The 22,384-nt window shown below is 32.8% G+C and overlaps 1 protein-coding gene across 2 annotated transcripts in view; it reads right to left on the minus strand.

The window, feature by feature from the left end:
• TJP1 (tight junction protein 1) overlaps positions 1-22,384 on the minus strand; it is a 313,265-nt gene that overhangs the window by 21,180 nt on the left and 269,701 nt on the right. For both annotated transcript variants that reach the window (XM_044665401.1, XM_044665400.1), the window contains exons 10-18: positions 17,961-18,103; positions 16,053-16,158; positions 12,730-12,880; positions 10,374-10,482; positions 9,297-9,516; positions 8,617-8,801; positions 8,424-8,519; positions 1,486-1,568; positions 187-397 (exon numbers count right to left, since the gene is read on the minus strand). In XM_044665401.1, coding sequence (XP_044521336.1) covers positions 187-397; positions 1,486-1,568; positions 8,424-8,519; positions 8,617-8,801; positions 9,297-9,516; positions 10,374-10,482; positions 12,730-12,880; positions 16,053-16,158; positions 17,961-18,103 — 1,304 coding nt within the window. The remainder of the gene's footprint in view (positions 1-186; positions 398-1,485; positions 1,569-8,423; positions 8,520-8,616; positions 8,802-9,296; positions 9,517-10,373; positions 10,483-12,729; positions 12,881-16,052; positions 16,159-17,960; positions 18,104-22,384) is intronic.

Genomic DNA, 22,384 nt, shown 5'->3' on the forward strand with positions numbered 1-22,384 from the left:
TATTATTTCCCTTTAAAAAAGAGGTTAGAAAGAAAAGTGGTTGATATTGCTAGGATTAAAATTAATGATAAGTCAAGAAAAGCATAGTATTAAAATACATTTTGCTATAAAGTGCATCTACTGTAGAATCTTTTATGTATAACTTTTTAATAGCTGGCCCTTAAAAATTTTCTTAAATGTACTCACTTGTAAAAAGATGATGATTATTTTTACGAAGTTTGTGAGATCTTTCATATAATTTTCTGGCACTCTTCCGTGATTCTGGACATAATCTCATTCTCATTGTTTTAACACCCTGCTTAGAATCAGGGTTAAGGAATACCACAATGGGATACCACTGTGCATAATTTAGACGGTCAACAGCATTTGGTGTTACATCTAATAAAGCATGTTTATCCTGTATAAGAAAAAAAAAAATCACAATGATTCCAAATATGTAATTCATTTCAAAGAAAAACTGTCAGAAAATGATACTCTAATCCAAGATTATAAAAACGTCCTAGTTATAAAAGTGCCACAGATTGTAAATTCAAACAATCTTAAGAAGCACAATGAATCTTATTTCATAATAGTAATAGTCATTACTATTTATTTTAAATACATTATAAAAGGGCTAATATCATACAGTGATTAGAAGTTTTGAAATTACATTTTATTAAATTATCTCTAAGACAGTTCATCTTACACCTACTTATTAATAAAAGCTGCGTGTAGCTGAGGCAAAATTAAACATTTCACCTAATGTGTCCTAACAATCTGGAAAAAAAGTATTAGCAGGGATTTTAGTGTTAAAAGAACACTATACTACAAATATGAATAACATAGAAATAGGTTATGAACAATGATACATGTATAACTCAGAGGAACTGTTTGTCAGCTCTGGGACAGGGGAGGGAAAAGGGGTGGGAAAAACCATAAATCATGTAACCATGGAAAAATATTCTTAATTAATTAAAAAGAAAAAAGAAGTGATAGGAAAAAAATTAGTAGCATTTATTCTTTGAGTAAAAACATTTGAATGTCTTAGATAGCATATCAACATAAAGTAGACAAAACAAAAATTCACAACTAACAAGAAATACTATTTAATAATTTTTTTTAAAAGATTAAGATTTGAGGTCAAATTCAGCCTCAGACATTTAGTGGCTGTGTGAATCTAGAAGTCATTTAAATTCTCTGTTTCTCAGTTTCCTCACTTATAAAGTAGGGATAATAATAGCACCCAGAGTAGTTTTAATGACAAAATGAAATGATAACTTTTAAGTATTTTACAAACCTTAAAGTACTTAATAAATGTTAGTTTTTATTATTATTGTTATATTTCTCATTGTGATTACTAGAGGATAATGTGCTCTTCCATTGGATTGATAATTTAGGAAGTTTTTTTATATTAAAAAGAGACAATCCTAATATATTTAATAGCTTTACTTTTGAAATGCATTCTTGGTTTATTTTAAGATTGAAGTATAGGTTTCTATAACTTACCCGATCAATAATTTGCTTAATAGTATGAAGACGTATAATTCCAGAGCTCCGCTGGTCGGTGCCAGCATCTCTAGGTTCACTTTCTAGTAAAGGAAAAAAATGTCACTCAACTTTTGAAAACATTGGAAATAGATGGCTTAGTTCATAAACAAGTTTTATTCCAAAAGTTCATTTATAATCTGGTTATTTAGAACTCCAAATGAGTTATGCTATAAGATAAATGATTATGTTTCATGAAAAGCTGAGAAAAACCCAATTAATCAATAATGTACCTCAAGAACATGGTCACCATCCTTTTTTTTTTCATGTCAATCTCAAATTTTTTAAAATTAAATGACATAAAGCTCTTACATGGGGATACAACAACAAAATGAGATAGTCTTGGCCTCAAAAATATGTGTAGAGATAAAATATAAAAATGATTTAGAAAATAACAGTAATAAGTATTCAAGAAAACCATACTGATCTTGGGGGGATTTGGAGGTTTGTTCATTTTCATTGAGGAGGGATATAATGTGGGGGCACAGAGACATGCAGATTGAAGAAAATCAGTTAAAAGTTTTATAGAGGCACCTTATAACCCAAAAAAACCCACCTTAATTATAAAGAAAAAATACAGAACACAGAGAATAGTATAAAAATATTAAATATGTTATATATTATGTGTTATATAAAAAATACTAGAATAAAGAGTTTAAAATGAATGAATAAGTGCAGCTAGGTAACACAGTGGATAGTGTCCAGTGTCAGGCATGAAGTCGGGAAGAGCTTGGTTCAAAATCTGGCCTCAGACACTTCCTAACTGTGTGACCCTGGGCAAGACACTTAACTCCAATTATCTAGTCCTTATCAATCTTCTGTCTTAGAAATGATACTGAGAAAGTAAGGGTTTGGTTTTTTTAAATAAAAAAATAAAAGGAATGGATACAATTTTTTAAGGGAGAATACTCAGCCCAATGACAAATGGTTCAAGGATATGAACAACTTTTAAAAAATGAAACATAATAAACACTAGCTTTAGGTTAAAAATATATCCAACAAACAAATGAATTAAAACAATTTTGAGGTTATCATAACCAAATTTATAAAAAGTAATTAAAAATAGAAAAAATAGTAGTTCCACTAGAGAAAAAGTATATTCACATTACTGATGAAATTACCAACTCTATCAATAATAGGCAATTTTTACATGACCATAACAGTTATAAAACCAGTATAATAAAGCAAGTAAAATGTTCACAAATAAGCATAATGTAATGTAGAATGTGACTGAAGATATAAAGTATCATGGTTATTTATACAAAAAAAAAAAAAAATCACATCAAGCTCGAGGAAAGCAGAGTAGAAGGCAATGGGTTCATGTTGGAACAATGGGGGAATCAGTATTTTAGGAAGGCCTAACAAAACAGTTATGATTTAACAAAATGCATGGGAAACAGGAAATTTCAGGCCATTCTAGGGAAATAATGGGTAGCTCAGTTTAGCTGAAGCACAGGATTCAGAAAACACTACTACAGAAGACTGGAAAGGAAGGTAAGAACCAGATTATGGAAGTCTTTGAGCATTTATGCACATATAAGGTTGTTTTGAAGAAAAAAATCACATATAAACATAAATGCAATCCATTATCATTACTATTCGATCATTATAAATATCCTAAAGGAAAGTTTCATTCTTAATTATATGTCACATCAGACACCATCAAATTGGAGGTTATCTCTTCTCTCTTCCCATGTCCCATTATCCTCAAATCTAGCCCCCCAAAACTTGGGCAAATCAAGGAGTGAGAAATGCATCCTAATTGGCAAGAGGATCTATAGGTCCCATAAGGAATTAGAAAAGGGAAACAGATCGTCATAAAGGCAAAGGAGAAAAAGGTAATTGCATTAGATAAGGAAGATGTATACCTAAACTAGGGATCACCTGTAAAGCAAAATTTTCATTTCTGTGGCATGAAAGTGGCCGTGTCAATCTAAGTAACTCGATAATTTACATATAGATATGTACATCTATAAAAAAAGAGTAAATTGTGTATTGTTTGTTCTCTGCTAGAATGCCAATATCCCTGTTAAACTAGAAGTCAAACACTAAAAATATTTCAGCTGCTGTCTCAAAATCAAAACAAATCCAAAAAGATAAATATCAGTAATCCCCATGTTCATGCTCATTCAATATACATGCTTTCATTTTTCCATGCCATTTAAAGTTTTAACTGAGGCTGAAACATGCAAATTTCAGGAATGTGCAGACCTATTAAAAGGTTTGAACTACATGAAAAAAGTAAGATATTGATAAAATGGTATTTCTGTCTACTCAACTTTTCTGATCCTTTCCCTACTAATTTTGTATTGTATAACAACAGTACTGAAAAAACTGATCCAATCATCTTCAAAAAAAACAACAACAAATTGTGGTTTCTAAATATTTTACTGTTGTGGACCTCTTAGAAGTCTGATGAGCCCTATGTACTCCTTTGGAGAACAATATTTTTAATATTAATTAATTAATTAATTAATAGTAATAAAAGAAAACTATTTCAATGAAACATATTAGATTAAAATAAAGTCATAATTATTTCCCCCATTTGAGTTCAAAGAACCCTTGAAATCTATCTACGAACACTTTGAAAGCATAGTAGACAGAAAATTAAGAGCCTCTCTTAAGAATTCAGGATATAATAAGTTGGATAGTTGTTTTAGAGTTAGTCAGAAAAATCTTTTTTTTTTTAAATTGACCTCTGAAACTTTCTTTGTTAACTACTGGCAAGTCACAACCTACCCGAGGCTCACACTTATCTGCAAAACAAGAATGCCGATAGTTTTAGTACTTGCTCCAGAGTATTATTGTGAGGACCAAATTTTCACATGTTAAAAGTCCTATACAGAATGCTTGTTAAGAATATGATCATTCAAGGCATCTGGGAAGCACAGTAGAAACTGAGTTTTGGATCTGGATTCAAGAAAACCAGAGTCCAAATTCTGCCTCAAACACTAGTTGGACAAATCATGGCCTTTTTTTCAGCTTCATTTTCCTAATCTGCAAAATGAAAATAATTAGAATACTAATCTCAGAAGATTGTTGATGAAAGGGCAGTGCAAACTTAGACTGTTATACTATTCCTACAAAAAAAAAAAAAAAACACAACACATTATTTGATGAGACATCACAACATGGGGACCCTGAATTCTTGAGGAGAATAAGTTCTGAAAAGATTAGCTCTTATGGAAAGGAAAGATTGACATTATGATTTCATTTATTTTTTAAATTGCCTTTGAACCTTAATTTGTCCTGCTGGTACATAAAAAGTAAGAAATTTGTTCAACATATGATAAAACTGAAAGAACTGAATAATATTAATCTTAACACTCTCAACATAAAAGAAATAAGAAAATATAGCTAAAAAAGGAATCATAGCTTTTCTTCAGAGATGCAAACAAAAAACTCTTGGCCATCGTGAATTGCTATGCTCAAGGTTAAGTAGTTATAATAAAACAACCAGCTTGATACAAAAGTTTGAAGAAGGTATTTTTTTAAGGAAAGAGGAGACATGGGCATGTCTGAAGAAAACCATGAAAAATCTACACACACACACACACACACACACACACACACACACACACACACACACGGAAAACAAGAGATAGGCAGATGAATTAGCCTTGACAAAGAAAAGAGGGAATGAAGAAAAAAGTGGAGGATGATGTTAAGGGGTTTTGAGATGAAAATAAAGGAAGAAGATGAAACTCAAAGCAAATTAAATTTTTCTCAATAAAATAAAAGGTAAAGTCCTCAGGTTTAAAGAAAGGCTTAGGTATGGAAGTCTTAAAGAGAGTGAAAAAGAGTAGGATTAGTAGAAAAGATTCAGTGGAAAGTGAAATAGGAAATCAATTAAGGAGGAAGAAAAACTGGTTAATTACAAGTTTGGATTGGGATGGTAAGAAACTGAAGTCAAGAGAAGATATTGAGAAGGTACTAGGGGAGGAGAGATTAAAGACTATAGTAAGGGCAAGAACAGGGAGAGGAGGGGTGAGGCAGAGAAAGAAATGGTAGGAAATTATGGTCAGATAAAAGAATATCAGAATTTTTAGCTAAGGAAGTAGAATACTTGTGATTATTGAATGGTAGGAACCATCCCTCTTTCTCATTATGTATGATTAAAGCAGAGTGAAATATCCCCGCTTTTGGAATAAGAACTCATTCTAACAAAAACCTGTTGGGAAAACTTAAAAATCATGTGGCAGAAGCTAGGTATAGACCAATATCACACACACCCTATATCAAGATAAGGTCAAAATAGATATAATATTTAGATATAGATTAAAGAGTGATATCATAAATAAATTAGGGGAACATTACCTAGCAGATCTTTGAAGAAGGGAAGAATTTTTGACCAAACGAGATAAGAGTATTATAAGATGTAAGATGAGTAATTTTGATTATATTAAATTAAAAGGCTTCTGTACAAACAAAACTATTCTAACCAAGATTAGAAGGGAAACAACAAAACTAAGGGGAATTTTTTAAATTAAAAATGTCTCTGATAAAGATCTTCTTTCCCAAATTTATAAAGAACTAAGTCAAATTTATAAGAATACAAGTCATTCTCCAATTGACAAATGGTCAAAGGATATGACCAAGCAAAGCCATCAATAATCATATGAAAAAATGTTCTCAATTCCTCTGGATTAGAGAAATGTAAATTAAAACAATTCTGAGGTACTACCTTCTATCTATTAGATTGGCCATATAGCAGTAAAGGAAAGTGGTAAATGTAGGATGGGATTTGTGCAAGGGGGATGGGACAAAAGGAGTCAGAGAAGGAGTGGCTAACAGTTGGTGACAGTTACTGGCAGTTGAGACCAGGCGGAGGACATCCCAGTTCAGATTCACTCCTGAGGGCTTCCTGAGGATCTTTCTTTGGACATTGAAATCCTGATTCCCTGGTCAAAGATTCCATCGCATCTTACCCAGCAAGACTTCAACCATCGAGTCAGCAAAGTTTTGGACTCCATTTTGAGAGCAATCTCTTAGTCTCCTTCCCCCATTACCCAACCTTGCTGAGAGACTCTCTTTTGGTCAAAACTTACAATTCTAGATAGGGATAGAAATAGAATAATAGAAATAGAATCAGAGGAAGGGGGAGGGGGGGGAAAGAAACTTGGGAGTGGGAACCCCAAAGGTTCCCTCCTGAGTGACGGACCCCACAGAAATAGAGAAGAGGGCACCCCAAAATCCCTCTGCCCTTCATCCCTTTCCCTAACCCCTGAATTGCGAATAATAAAAGACATTCATTAGTCAGATAAAGTTCCAGAGTGCCTGAGAGACAACAAGGGGGAGGGGAGCTTGGTCTGGCTGCCTCCATCTTGAAGCCAGACCACCCGCTGTGAAGATGACTGATCTCGGGGGAGGCTTGTGTGAATCCCGCCCTCATTCAGAATCGGATTGGGGTACCACATACCTCAATTTATAGGGAAACCTCGCCCCCAACTCCTGTAGGGTGGCCTGACCATCCAGGTCACCCAGTTTTGGGGTGACACCCACTCGAAGTCTCTCAGAGTATATTCGGCCAGGAAGGGAGAGCTAGAAGAAAGTCTCACTTCATAGACTCTATCTCCCCTTCTATCATAACATTGGTTGCTAGCTCCTTTTTATTCTTACACCTATTAGATTGGTAATATAGCAGTAAAGGAAAGTGGTAAATGTTGGAGAGGATGTGGCAAAATTGGGACATTGATGCATTGTTGATGGAGTTGTGAACTGATCCAATCATTCTGCAGGGCAATTTGGAACTATATTCAAAGGGCTATAAAACTCTGCATACTCTCTGATCCGATAATATCACTACTGGGTCTGTATCCCAAAGAGATAATTAAAAAGGGAAAAGAACCTATTTGTATAAAAATATTTATAGCTGCTCTTTTTGTAGTGGCAAAGAATTGGAAATTAAGGGAATGTCCATTAATTGGGGAATGGATGAACAAACTGTGGTACATGTTGGTAATGGAATACTAGTGTGCTATAAGAATGATAAGCAAGATGGTTTCAAAAAAAGTTGGAAAAATCTGCAGGAACTGATGCAGGGCAAAATAAATAGAACTGGGAAAATATTGTACACAATAACAGCAATACTGGATAATGATTATCTTTGAAAACTTGGCAATGCAATGGGACAATCCTGAAAGATTTGTGAGACGGAATGCTATCCAACTCCAGAAAAAAAACTCTTGGAGTCATCTTTCACATCAGTGTATTTTTGGTTTTATTTTGGGGTTTTGATTATGTATGACTTTGATCTTACAATGACCAAAATGTGATCTGCATGACAATAAAAAGGAAAAAAGTAGAGTGAACTGGAAGAGACTAAAGAATTAGAACTTTAAGGTATTTGAGAGAACAACAAAATGAATATTAAAATTACCTAGAATAAGGGGAGAAATTGTAGAGAAGACAACATTGATCAAGCTAGGTGTTGAACTCATTGAGTAAGGAAAGTGAACTACCAGAGAGCTAAGTTTTTGCTTTTCTCCAATCATTTCAGTCACGTCCAATGCTTTGTGACCCCACTTAAGGTTTTCTTCGCAAATATATTGCAGTAGTTTTGCAATTTACTTCTCCAGCTCATTTTACAGATGAGGAAAGTGAGGCAAACAGGTTAAGTGACTTGCCCAGGGTCACACAGCTAGGAATTGTCTGAGGCCAGATTTGAACTTAGGAAGAGGAATCTTCTTGATTTCAGGCACAGCACACAATAGACGAGGCCACCTAGCTGCCCCCAGGAACATAAGTAGACAATAGCTATTATGATCTGAATAGAGTAAAATTCAAAGGACTTATGAGTGAAGAAAGCAAAAGGGGATTCTGAAAGGGGGAGTAGGGAGTTAAAAGGTATTCCTATTTTCCACATGAAACCAGCAACCAATAGTTTTAATGGTACTCACTTGCCACTTGATAAATATCTGGTTCTTCTCTTGCTAATTTCTCTCTTGCAACATCAGCAATTGGTCCAAAGATAGTTACAGGTCTAAGAAACCCAGCTATATTAGAGAAACAATTTTAGTAAAGCAGTTCACTTAAGATATTTTGTTAATAAAAACATGGTAGTTATTTGTTAGATCTTAAAAAGAAAGTTACCTTCTCGAAGAACAACTCTTTCATAAGCAGGAAACTTAGTCTGAAACGGCTGAGCAGAAAGATCCTCTCTGCTTTTACGCAAGTTTCTTTTAGAGCTACGAAGACCTCGGAATCTCCAAAAGTCAGCACGATCTCCTCCTGCTGTTTTTGGAAGGGTGTACTGAACACTGGCTAACTGCTCAGCTCTATATTAAAAATAAGTCATGAGAGAAAAGACTCAAGTAATTTTTGAAACATTAGGCTAATGAAAAGTTATGTAAATCTTAAGAGTCCACATAGTTTGAAGAATTCTTATAATCTTTAGCATTGGACATAAAGATTTGTTCTATTTCATTATATTTTTTAAACTCTTATTTTCTATCTTAGAATCAATACTGTGCATTGGTTCCAAGGCAAAAGAGGCTAGGCAATGGGAGTTAACTGACTTGCCTAGGTTCACAGAGGTAGGAAATGTCTGAGGCCAGATTTTAACCCATGACCTCCTGTCTCTAGGCCTGGTTCTCAATCCACTGAGCCACCTAGCTATCCCCAATGATTTGTTTTAGATAAAAGTTCAATAAGTTTACTTATCATTTATAAATACTTAATGTTACAAAAAGTATGAACTTATATGTTTTGTTAAATGTATCATTCATTTAATTCACGTTAATTTTAAGAGAAGAAGAATTATTTAATCATACCTGTTCTTATTAGGGATGATGCCTCTCTCGACCTCCTTATGATTTTTACCAATTCGAATAGCAAGCCAAGAACCCAGTTTTCCATTGTATAAAGTATCCACTACACGGAATACCTCTCCTTTGTTGAAGCTAAGCCCATAAGGAGATTCCTTTTCATATTCAAAATGTGTTCTAATGTAGAAAGAATCTCCTACATCTGATTCTACAATGCGACGATAAACTGAAACAAAGTAAACAGGCAGAGTATCAAATAAATGGAAGAAAACATTGTTTAAGCACCTACTATGTGATAGGCATTGCATGATTTATAAATATCTCATTTGAGTCCTACAACAACCCTGGTTAATAGAAGAACCTTAAGCAGAGGTGCTGTAACTAGTCCAGGGTCACATATCAAGTAAGTTTATCAGATAGGTTTCGAACTCAGGTTTTCCTGACTACAAAAGCCAAATATTCCAGCCACGTAGCCATATAACTACCTCAATGGCTCAAAAAACAAACAAACAAAAAAACAGAAATTAATTTGAATCAGTAATGTCTATTTTTTAAATTGTGGCATTGTTTTTATTTTTAAAGTTCAATTCAATATGATAACAATTATCAAATATCCACATAGAAATGTTCTGGACAGTTGGGACATAAGGGTAAAAAAAAATTATCAGCTCTCAATGAATTTATATTTTACTTTCAAATCTTCTAAATAAAAACATGAAGTTCAGAAAATCTGGTGGGGCAAAGAGGAAATCTTAAAATATTAACTCAGCCACTAAAACATATTACCATAAAACTTTTGTAATAACAGGAGTCTCATATTTTTCACAAAAAAGAAAGGATGCTTTTTTCCTCTCTAATTTAATCTAAGATTATTGGTCTCTTTCATAAATACCACAAGAAAGCTGCTAATAGCTTAATGAATTTGTCAATGAAACCAATTGAGATGTAATTCCAGTTTTATTTACTGATTTTATTATAGAAAAAGCCGATCACTATTTGAGATTAAGAAGTGCTTCTTCCACAATAATCCCTTTCTATATGAACTTTTATATTTAAATTCTCTCACACTTGAAAATAACTTACCATCTTTCTTTTTCTGTGCCAAGATTGTCACTTCTTCTCCTTTAGGGAGGTCAAGCAAGAAAAGTACAGCTTCTTCTCGGATGATATTTGTGAAATCTACATTGTTTACCTGTTAGAGTATAGTTTATAAAAATCATCCTGTGATGTGTAATTTAAATTATTTATGCAAAATAAAACACAAAAACCATTCCCTGATTTTTTCAGGGTTTATCTAATACAATAACCTATAAATTTTGTTTTATTTTGTTTTTTAAATTTCATTTATTTATTTTTAAACCCTTGCTTTTAATCTTAGAATCAATACTGTGTATTGGTTCCAAGGCAGAAGAGTGGTAAGGGCTAGGTAATGGAGGTTAAGTGTCTTATTCAGGTTCACACAGTTAGGAAGTTTCTGAGGCCAGATTTGAATCTAGGACCTCCCATCGTTAGGCCTGGCTCTCAATCCACTGAGCAACCCAGCTGTCACCTGTTTTGTTTTTTAAAGGGGGACTTGGACAAATAATCTGATTCAAAATGTTTAAATAAAACCTGGGAGCATCAAAGTATTATTAGGTAAAAAGGTAAGCCTAACCAAACTTGATTCAAAACACAGTGCAAGACCTCCCTTTTCTAAAGAAAGGTAGAAAAATTCTTTTTCTAAAAATAATTATCAATAGATACTATTTCTTTAGAAGGCCACTTCTAAAAATATTCAAAGGTAAAAGTGTAAGAAAATCATTATACTATACCATTCAAATGATAAATAAAAGTGAGAGCAGAATGAAAATAGATATTTTTAAAAAGGTTTTCTGAATGAAAATAAAAACGATACCTTACCTATAACAGGTATCTATAATAGAAACACTTAGATATTCGTTGGATACTTTAAAGCAATATCATATTCATTCATATTTATTTCCTGTCATATAATGAGTCCATATGTTTAACTAGGTTTATAAAATGCTTATTATTTTACCTGTTGAAATTTAAATGATAATCTAAGATTCTATCATCTAAGTGATATCATCTAAGAAACATAAGTTTAAAACAATACAAACACTATGCCAAGCATTCATGGAAAGATATTCTTAAAAATCATACTCATTAAATTATTCATAATTATGTTTCTAAAATCCCTGTAAAATGATGTAATCTTTTAATGGTCCAGTCCCTTTTGAACCATGTATATATGCAATTCAAATTTTAGCAAAAAAAAAAGTATTTGTTAAGGGCATATTAACTATGCAATACTGTGAAGGAAATATAATTATTATAATAACAATAATGTTAAAATCTAGCATTTATATAATGCTTTAAGGTTTACAAAGCAATTTAAAAATATCTTCTTATTAGATCCTCACAACAACCCTGGGAGGTAGGTGTTACTGTTATCCCCAGTTTAAAGATGAGGGAATGGAGGCAGTCACTTGCTCAAGGTTACACAGTTATTATGTATCTGAAACTGGATTTGAATAGATCTTTATGACAGAAAGTACAAAACACTATCCACTTCACCTAGTCTGCACAAAACTAAACAATGGTATGAGATAAACAAGTCAAAATATGCCACAAGGCAATAACTAGTTACCAAATAATAAAGACACCAAACCCTGGGAGCAAAAAGACTTTGCTAAAAAATGAAAGAGTTGGAACCTTGAATCATGGCTAGAATTATGATAGGTAAGAGAAGGAAGAACAGCTGATGAAGGAGGAAAGTCTAGAGACCTAAGATGGCAGCTATGTGGAGCAATGCTGGAATGCTGGTCTTGTAGTCAAGGAATTTTGAGCTTATTTTTTTTTTTTTTGAGCTCAGATCCAACTTCAGACATTTATTACATGTGTGACCCTGGGCAAGACATTTAACCTCATTTGCCTCAATTTCCTCATCTGTCAAATGAGCTGGAAAAGAAAAGGAAATGGAAAACCACTCTAAAATCTTTGTCAAGAAAATCTCAAATGGAGTCAAAGAGAGTAAGACACAAAACAATTAAACAACAACAAAAGAGCCAGAAAAGTAGGAGTTATATTTAGTTGCCAGTGAGTAGTTCAGTGTGGTTGTAGTTGATTTATGTCATGAGAGGACCAAAAAATTAGTCTGGAAAGATAGGGTGGGATATAAAAGTCTTGTTTACATGCCAAGTTAAGGAGTTTGATTATTCATAAAACTGATGGCTAATGCAAAAACATCAAGATGCATCACCATAGTATCATACCACAAGTACTATATTATTAGCAGGAATCAACCCCTTTGCAAATATTTTGCTACCTAGCCTAAAAGACTGGGATTGAAAGTTGTAATCTAATAGATTCTCTATTTGATATGTCTTTCTAATTCTAAAAGAACTTTAAAATTATACAAGTTAATATACTGACATACCCTGAGAATTTGGTCACCTTCTTCTAATCCTTCTTTAGCAGCAGGACTGTCTTCCAGAACTCCAGCTACAAAGATTCCTACATCATTACCACCAGCCAAACGTAAACCCACACTGTCTCCTTTTCTGAATTTTACCAGTTTCATGCTTGGCCTGTAAAATTAGAAATTTAATGTATAACTCTTAAAAGAAGTTTTTAACATAAAAAAGGCAACAAAAACACCAAAAATGCAATCTGAAAAAATATTTTAACACTTCACAATGATCCTCAATTTGCTGAATAAGATCTAATGATCCATAGTTCAAATTCACAGTTAATACTTTCCTGTACTTAATACAAACTGTTTAAAAATAATTTATAGGCTATTATTATAAATATAAATTAAACAAAATGTTATTAAATAACTATTATATGTGGAACACCATGCTAGGCACTAGATAAAATAAAAGCTTAAGACATATAAGGCACCTGGACACAGAGCTTAAAAGTTTAGTAAAGGGATATAGGAGAGAAATCCAACAATACATTAAAAGTATATGAGTTGGGGCAGTTAAGTGGCACAGTGGAAAGAGCACCAGACTTGGAATTAGGAGGGCCTTGATTGAAATTTGGCCTCAGATACTTCCTAGCTGTGTAACCCTAGGCAAGTTGCTTAACCCCATTTGCCTAACCCATGCCCTTCTGTCTTATAGACCATTACTCGGAAAAATTTTTAAAAGGTTTATGATTTGTTATGGTCATATATACTTGAGAATTTATTGCAGAATGTTTAAGAAAGTGATTTAAAAAAAAAAGCCAAACCCCTAATTTCTGTGAGTTTTCCCATATTCTCAAATTTTTTGACCAAGTAATTTTTTCAAATTTATCAAAATTATTTGAGGATCAAATGAAGAAAATGAGAATAGTCCCTCAAAAAGAAGCAGTGTGGAATAATGAACACGGTACTGGGCTTGGGGATTCAGAAAACCTAGAGTGAAATTCTGCCTCAGATACTTAAGAGCTACATGAGCATTTAACATGTCTCCTAATATGTCCACTTAAGCACACTGAACACACTGGTCTCAATCAACTCAAAAGTTCCTTTGGAACTCTGAATCAGAGAGACCTCCATTACCCACAATAACTCATACCTAGTTAATGGAGATGCTCAAACTTTGACAGAGAAATCTGAAAATTATCTGCAGAGGTTGTAGTCTAAGCTATTGCATGTAAATGGATCACAAAATAAAGCATATTAAAGAAAGATGACCAACAAGAGAAGCCTAAAGCTAAAGCAAAAATAAAATGAGCCTGCAAAAGAAATAGATCAGAGGCAAAAACTAGGACTATGTATATTTTTGCAAAGTGAAGAGAGACTATTCAGACAGAGTGGTTCACAGAATCAAATGCTACAAGAAGGTCAATGAATTTAAGACCTGAAAGAGATCACTAGATTTATTTAATAACAAATCATTAGTGACCCAGAAGAGAAGTTTCTGTACAATTGTGAAGGAAGAAGCCAAAATAGAATGAAACAAGACATTCAGTAATTATCTGTTCTGTTACTATGTCCTAATATCATCTAGGGCTCTCCACTCTCTTAAGACTACTGAGCACTGTAATCTGACCTGGTAGTATACCTAAAGAAATCCTAGGCTTTACGATGAAACTAAAAACTGCACCCTTTAATATTTCTGGATCTTTTCATCTTCCCTACAGCAGAATTCTAAAATGTGTCATCTGATCCAATTAAAATTAGTAAAAAACAAAAAATGCCACTTTGAGAGAAGGGCTCTCTTTTTTTCTTATTTGTATCTACAATGTTTAGCATAGTGTTGATACTTAATAAATGTTCTTTGATCCATTCATTTAATTCAAGAGCAGTGTCTTGGAGAAAGTAGGATCAAAGATAGAGATAGATACCGAGCAGTCAAGCTAATTGTTCTGTAATTGGAGAGGGAAAAGGAAATGGCAATAGAGCAGAGACTGTTGGATAGTCTTAAATCTTTTTACTATTTTGAAAAGATTCATTAGTTTTGGGTGGGGATGGGGAGACAGTTGGAGCTTTGAGAAAAATGTTAAATACTTATTAAATGATTTTGCTATTTTAGGTATTAAGTTTTACAGAGAAAATGGGACTATCAATACTTGTACAATCCACCTTCCCAGAGCTATTGTGAGGAAAAAACTTTGTAAAAGCTTAGATCACTATATAAATTAGATCGTTACCTTAAAACTTAAAATGTTGTGGATTCGCTAACTACCAAAAAAAATTACTTTAAAATGTAATAATAGTAACCATGTGACTATAATAATCAATACTTCAAAAGAGTTCAATTAAAATATAATTATCTGGACACATGATCTAATGTTTGATAAATCATCCTGAATTTCTTCGTCTATATTACATTTAGGTGGAACAAAAAAATCTGGTGGCAAATCAATTTTATCTGTTCTCTCCTGCCCCTTCAAAACAATTATAGAAATATGAGTTGGCTAAACAACCATGAATATAGATATGTTTCTGTGATTAAAATGCAGAAGAATCTTCAGTGGAATTGATATATCAGTATAATAAATCAGCATTAATTTCATTTTTAGAACTAGAATTTGATGAATTATAATACTGAACTATACTATGTCTAGACTGTTTCTTAAATATTCTTAAAATTGGGAAAATAAGTAGACAAGATAAATGATTACAATCCTCAAACTAGGTGCAAATAACTTATTATTTGCTTACTGGTATTGTTTAGAGGCTTCCTGTTCTCTTGTCCCTTTTCTGTACCTCAACCTTCTGTATACTAAGGCAATGTGTTCTTTCCGAATTCTATAATTATGACTTACTATATACCACAATACCTGAAATACAGAGTTAAAAATGGTATCATTTCCATCAAGAGAAAATAAAGGCTAGTCATTAATAAAAATTCATCAACTATTCATATTGATGTACTGTCTGAAACTAATTTTTTAAATCTGATATATTTTACTAATCTGTCTAGAAAAAGAAATCTTTCCTATTTGTTGGTTTATTCAGGAACATGGCAGGTGAATGACTGATTACTATAACTTACAAAAGAGGTCAGGATAGGAAACAACCTTTCTACAATTTAACCACAGAAAATGAGTTAAACAAAGAGTGTCAGTTTTTTCAGACCCAAATAAGCTATGTATCAAAGTCGAGACATAAATAACAATGGCAAATACATTAAGTAAGGGCATTATGTAGTACCCATGATTGGTAAAACTTATGTGATATAATGGTATCCTAAAATATCTTGAATAATGTACTATAGTTAATAGATATTCATTCAAAAACAAAATAACTTAGAATTATATTACCGAAGAATTCCATCTTCGTGGGTTGAATTGGGGAGAAGACCATCAGAAGGACTAACAGGTAAGTCTACATCTGGCTGTCCAACTTGGGCATAAACAGGCTTTGGCTCTAATAAGGAAAATTTTGAAAAACAAAAAGTTGAATGGAATTCACTGCTTAAAAAATAAAACACAAATACAGACTAACAATGAAGTATCTTGATTGAAGATTCATCAACATAAAAGTAGAAAATCTTAACAATAAGGAACATATACTGTTTATAAGAATGCAGGGAGAGGGAAAAGAAGCAACTTTACAATCTCTCTGAATCAATGTTAACAAAGGTCCACTACAACAAAATCTGGCTTCTCAATTTTTACTGTTTTGCCAAGACATCTATAAGCTGTTGCCTTTAACAGCATCGAGCTAGTCTAGTTGTTCTCTTTCCTCTAGGGAAAAAGGAACATTCAGAATTCACATAGGATTGAGTAAGAACTAAATCCAGCTTCTCCCAAAGTCCTATTCTTTATTTCTAGTGAATTTATATCTCTAATAATGCCACAGACATGCAAGGTGAAACAGTAAAAATAAATATTAAGATTAGAATGTAAGTAATAAAAAATGGATAGTTTGTCTTTCTAGAAGAAAGGGATAATGGGGAAGAGTATATATGACAAAGGAAAAAAATTAAGATACAGGTAAAGAGAAAAGAATAGGTATTATTGACAATTTCTATTAAAAGATGGAAATTAAATCACTTTACAGAATTAAGGATATATCTGTGTTCTCTCTCTCTCTCTCTCTCTCTCTCTCTCTCTCTCTCTCTCCTTTTTACTTCTCATTGTCAGAGGTGAATTATAAAGGAAATGGGTAAAATATTTGTAGAAGCATCACACCAATTAGAGTAAGTAAACTTTAATATTTTAAATGGGCTAGAAAATCTTGGTTTAGCCCATGTGAGATGGGTTTATTCAAGTTTGTATAACTGAGGAAGAGCAACTTAAGAATGGCTAAGGAGGTATGAATTTCCTTCTCATTATTGTATGTATCCAAGAATTAACAAAGTATTTTATCACAAACCTTGTAATCCATCTTACTTACAAGGCACTATTTAATTTCTTTTTTTTTTTAAACCCTTTACCTTCCACCTTAGAATCTATACTATGTATTGGTTCCAAGGCAGAAAAGTGGTAAGGGCTAGGCAAAGGAGGTTAAGTGATTTGTCCAGGGCCACCCAACTAGGAAGTATCTGAGGCCAGATTAGAACCCAGGACCTTCTGTCCCTAGGCCTGGCTCTAAATCTACTGAGCTACCCAGCTGCCCCCTTAATTTCTTTTTAAAGTAAGGATCATCTTTATTATTTCTAGTACAATCTCATTCATCTATATCACCACTTAATCAACATAATTTGGCTGCAGAGGCCTACAGATAAGAATTCTGTCATGTCTTCACTACAAGAAAGCTCTGAAAGAGAAGGATCATGAGATGGTAATAGCACTTATGTAGGCTTTCTCTCATGGGATCACAAATTGAAATATCTAGATTTTCATAACAAATTCTGATAAATTGGATTGGGCAAAGTTCACCTATATGAAATGACATCTGACAAACAAATACCCAGATGACAAAACTTTAAATTTAATGACAAAAATTTTTAAACTCAACAAACTAGTCTCTTTCCAAGTAATAAAGCCAACTACCATTTTTTACAAGCTGATTGATGTTAAATGGAAAGTAATTCTTTTGAAAACTAGGGTAAACACGGAAAATCTAGTTTTTTCTACATGACAAAAAAGAAATAGGTAAGACACTTTTGTATTGAACAGAGTATAACCAATAGCTATAAAATGTTCATTTACCCTAATCCATCCTTTTAAATTCTTCAAGTTACATGTGTAGTATTATTTTACTTAATGTTTTCTCAACATTACCTGGAAGAGTAGGGGTCTGCTTTTCATTCCTTTCAACTACAGCTTCTTCCACAGTTTTAGTAGGCATGAGATCATCTATGTTTTTTACAGGTGTAGAAATTGCTCCTGGTTTGGAACTCCTCTCTTCTTCTCTGCTCCGAAGACTAAACATTTTATTAAACAGAAAGCAAGGAAGAGGAAGAAAAAGATAGTTCATTTAGATAAATATGTACTGAAGATATTATCCTTCTTCATAGAAAAACAAAATACTAATCTCTGGAACAGAAAAACAGGTTTTACTAATGTACTTTAAAATACATAATATCAAGAAATATATAAAAGAACCACAACAAATATAATAAAAGGCTTTTCATAGTTCTGAGTAGGCACATCTAACCAATAATCTGTGATGTGTATATTATTCTTTTAAATTTCATATATTAAAATGGCTTCAGTTATCACAAATAAAAATTTAGCCAGACTTACTTAGTCTCTTATGTCTAAAAAGAACAGAGTTACTTTTAAATCATAAAATGTCAAAGCTCTTCTGAAGTCAAGTAATTATTCTAAATATAAATTCAACATATACAATTAACCTAAATATTAAAAAAATATAAAGCATAACCAACAAACTCCTATAAAAAAAATCACTTTTTAGGGGGCAGCTGGGTAGCTCAGTGGAGTGAGAGTCAGGCCTAGAGACAGGAGGTCCTAGGTTCAAACCCGGCCTTAGCCACTTCCCAGCTGTGTGACCCTGGGCAAGTCACTTGACCCCCATTGCCCACCCTTACCAATCTTCCACCTATGAGACAATACACAGAAGTACAAGGGTTCAAAAAAAAAAAATCACTTTTTGGAAAAAGATATAGAAAAGTAAAAAATATCTCTACAACAGCCTTTTCACTTAAAAAAAAAGTAAGGAAACCTTTTAGAATACATTAAAAAGCAAGAAAAGGCTATTTTGAGAATACATACGTGGGAAGCTTGATTAATTAAAATACTTCCACATAAACCAGTAACCTTAATTCTATTGCATAGATATGTATTACTCGGGTTTCTTTTAAAAAACACTTTCCACAAATAGTAAATTAGTTACTTGCCCTTCATGAATAATATAAGTAACAAAATATTCTGTTATATCATTTTGTTTAAACTTATAAAGTATCTTACTAAAATGAAGAATGTTAAGTAACATTTCTAACTGTTTGCATGACTCATTTACTATCACTTTAATATAAATATCCTCAAAAGTAGCAGAGTATATATTGTATACATTAAACGTTTTTGTGTGTAAAGCTTTCACTGTTACTTGATACTACATACACATAGAAAGAAATATCTACAGATATAGGTATCTATAGCTAAATCTCAATCCCTACCCATTTTAAAGAATATACCTTCATTTGTGCTATCTGCTAGAAATCCCCACCTGTCATCCTAGCACTATATACATGTATGTATTTTAGTATGTACAAGCATATACATAAAGCCTTCAGAAGAGAATTGTCCCTCATTTTATCTTTTTAATGCTAAAAATAACATCAAATAGTTACATTCAAAATTAACCTTCCACTGCTTCTTAACTATACGGTTATCAGTTTTATGGTGCAGTTCCATTACCAGCAACAAGATGGAGCCCTTATATTATGCTTTAAGTGACACAGATTTAAAGAAGTATTCCTATGCTAACATTTCAAATATTAAGTTATGATTATCTTCCTTCTCCAGGACTGAAGATGACTGAGTTAATAACTATTCTGAGGATCCACAAGCTCTGACATATTCTACACGAGTTAATAAGGTTTTAAGTACAATTTAGCTATTTGAACTTGGTCTGACAAATTCATATAATTTGTTTGGAAAGCTTGGCCAATAAATATGCAGTATTATTTTCTGTTGTGATCAATAATGCCTATATGGTATATGGGTTTTAATCTATAATGAAGGTGAATACCTTTACTAATGTAGTCCTTGAATTATAGTCTTGGGATTAAATTTCTCCTTTATCCTTTCTCCACATATCCATTGATTCCAAATCTCTAGTTATCTATTGTCAGTGCCTCTCCCTCACCACCCCCACCTCATTCTATTGGACCCTAGTCCCTTTGTGATTTCACCAGCATTTTCTTAAAACTTCATTCAAAGATCATCAGTAACCTAGTTAGCAAATATAATGGCTTTTTTGTTGTCCTCCTCCTTGGTCTGCAAAGATTCTTAGTCTCCTGCAGACTTATAAAAATTTAATACTATTTCAATAAAATGATCTCTTTTATGATCTATGTATTTTATTTTTTAAAGTTAAAAACATCATCCTGAAAGAGAAATAACAAATTTTACCAGACTGCCATCAAGGAGTACATGAAAAGGAGTACATAAAAAAAGTTAAAATCTACCCACCCACCCCCAATGCCTATAACATAGCCAGCTAGTCCCTCTTGGCTATTCTTTTGTAATTTAGTATTCTCACAGTCTTCTTACATCTTTGATCATTACTTGTCATGTCTTTTTGCTGGTTCTTTTATTGGGCTCCTATCTAGGCATCATTCAAGGCTCCTTTCTCATTCCATGTTCTTCCCTCTCCACATACACTCTTCTTTTGGTGATCTCATCTCTCTATAGTATCATCTATCTCCTTTATGAGAAAGACACTCAAATCTACATAGCCACACCCATCCAGATTAATTAACTACACATACCTTCATTTGTAGCTATTTTGTTGGACATTTCCATCTGGATGTCATACTGGCATTTCAAGCTCAATAATGGAGATAAGGACCCTTGCTTTTTCCCCCTTGCACATTTACAACACTACAATGTTCTATGGAATGAAAAATGTTAAAAAGCACCACCAAGATAAAGTGATTTTAATTCAATTATGTCACATATAATAACTAGATCTCACTTCCATGGATTGATTATATGGCCAAGGGAAGACAAATTCTCATTGGACCAAAGGTAAAATTCAAGATGAGCTCGATTCTCACAATGCTTGACAAATAGTAGACATGCAATAAATATTCAGTTTTTAATTGACTAGTTCACATATACTAACCTCTAAATTTCTCTTGTGTGTGACTTACTCTTAAGAATTAGGGAAAAATTAGCTGCATCTTATTAGACTTATTTATTAATCATTAATTAATATTAATTATAAATTATTTATTAATTATTGATTAGACTGAATTTTAATTACAAAGACTAAAAGATTTCTTTACAAGAAAATCCACCAAGTTACCAACTCATCACTCAAACTAGTTGCACTCATTATTAATCATATTTGCAATAGAGATAGAAACCACAAAGCCAAATTAATCACCCAATGAAATGCCTAATCCACATCCTTTATCCTGGTCACTTCCATCTTCCGCAAAGTTAAAAAAAAAAGGGGGGGCGAGGGGAGTTCAAAAGTGTAAAATTTACATTAATATCCAATAACTCCAAGTATTATTTTTTATAAAATTTATTAATGATCACTTGAAGTAGAAGAAATAAAAGAACAAAGTACAAAACTTAAGTTTGACCACATGAGTAAACTTCTTCTTTTTGGCACTAACCCAACTGCCACAGCATCATTCCTGGGAGAAGAGAGTGAGGACAGAGCTATATAAAACTTATATCTTCCCTACGTGACTTACAAAACGTAGATGCGTAAATGGGATGTTGGGAGAGAGAAAATTCTAATTACACAAAAGCAAGTAAGAAAGATGGCTAAAGATAGAATGTAGTAGTTCCAAATGAATTCCTAACCCAAAACTAATTCCCAAAATTCTTATACTTAACTCAACTGAATTTACTAAATTAAAGTCAATGTACCCCTACACCCACTGCCATACAAAGTTAAAATGCTGGCCTGACCCTTAAGGAGTTTATAATCTTAGAGAAGGTATTGAACATGTACACAAATATCTATGAGGCAAGAGTAAAAAGGAGAGCCCCAAAGTTCTAAAACAAATGTATCTAAGATATTTATTAAATTTAAACTTTTTTTAAATTTAAAGTTTCAAGTACTAAAATTAGAAAATATTTTTAAAACTCTTAAATTTGAGTATAAATAAAATTCACGTAAATAAAATGCTGGTTTTAACATTATTTTATTAAACAGTTCTCACTCCAGGAGTAACCATGGCTGTCAATGGTTAGGTCTACAGAGGACATGCTTTTTCTAAGAAGATATAAAAGCTCACAGTATGGCCCTGGCAACTGAATATCTGATGTCTATCAATCCTCCAAGGTCCAATTTAGCTAAAATTTAAAACTCTTACAATCTTAAAAGTTAGCCACCAAATGATAGTATTCTGGCTACTGAAACTCATCAAGATACTTCATTATGGTAAAGAAAGATTGCTTCAATGGAGAAAATGATTAAGTCACAGATCCTTAAATACAGGCTGACTTATTTCACTGATTATACAAACTCCCTCTATTAAACTAGAAGGATGTAGAGC

Source organism: Gracilinanus agilis, chromosome 2 (genome assembly GCF_016433145.1).
Source record: "Gracilinanus agilis isolate LMUSP501 chromosome 2, AgileGrace, whole genome shotgun sequence".
NCBI classification, from domain to species: domain Eukaryota; kingdom Metazoa; phylum Chordata; class Mammalia; order Didelphimorphia; family Didelphidae; genus Gracilinanus; species Gracilinanus agilis.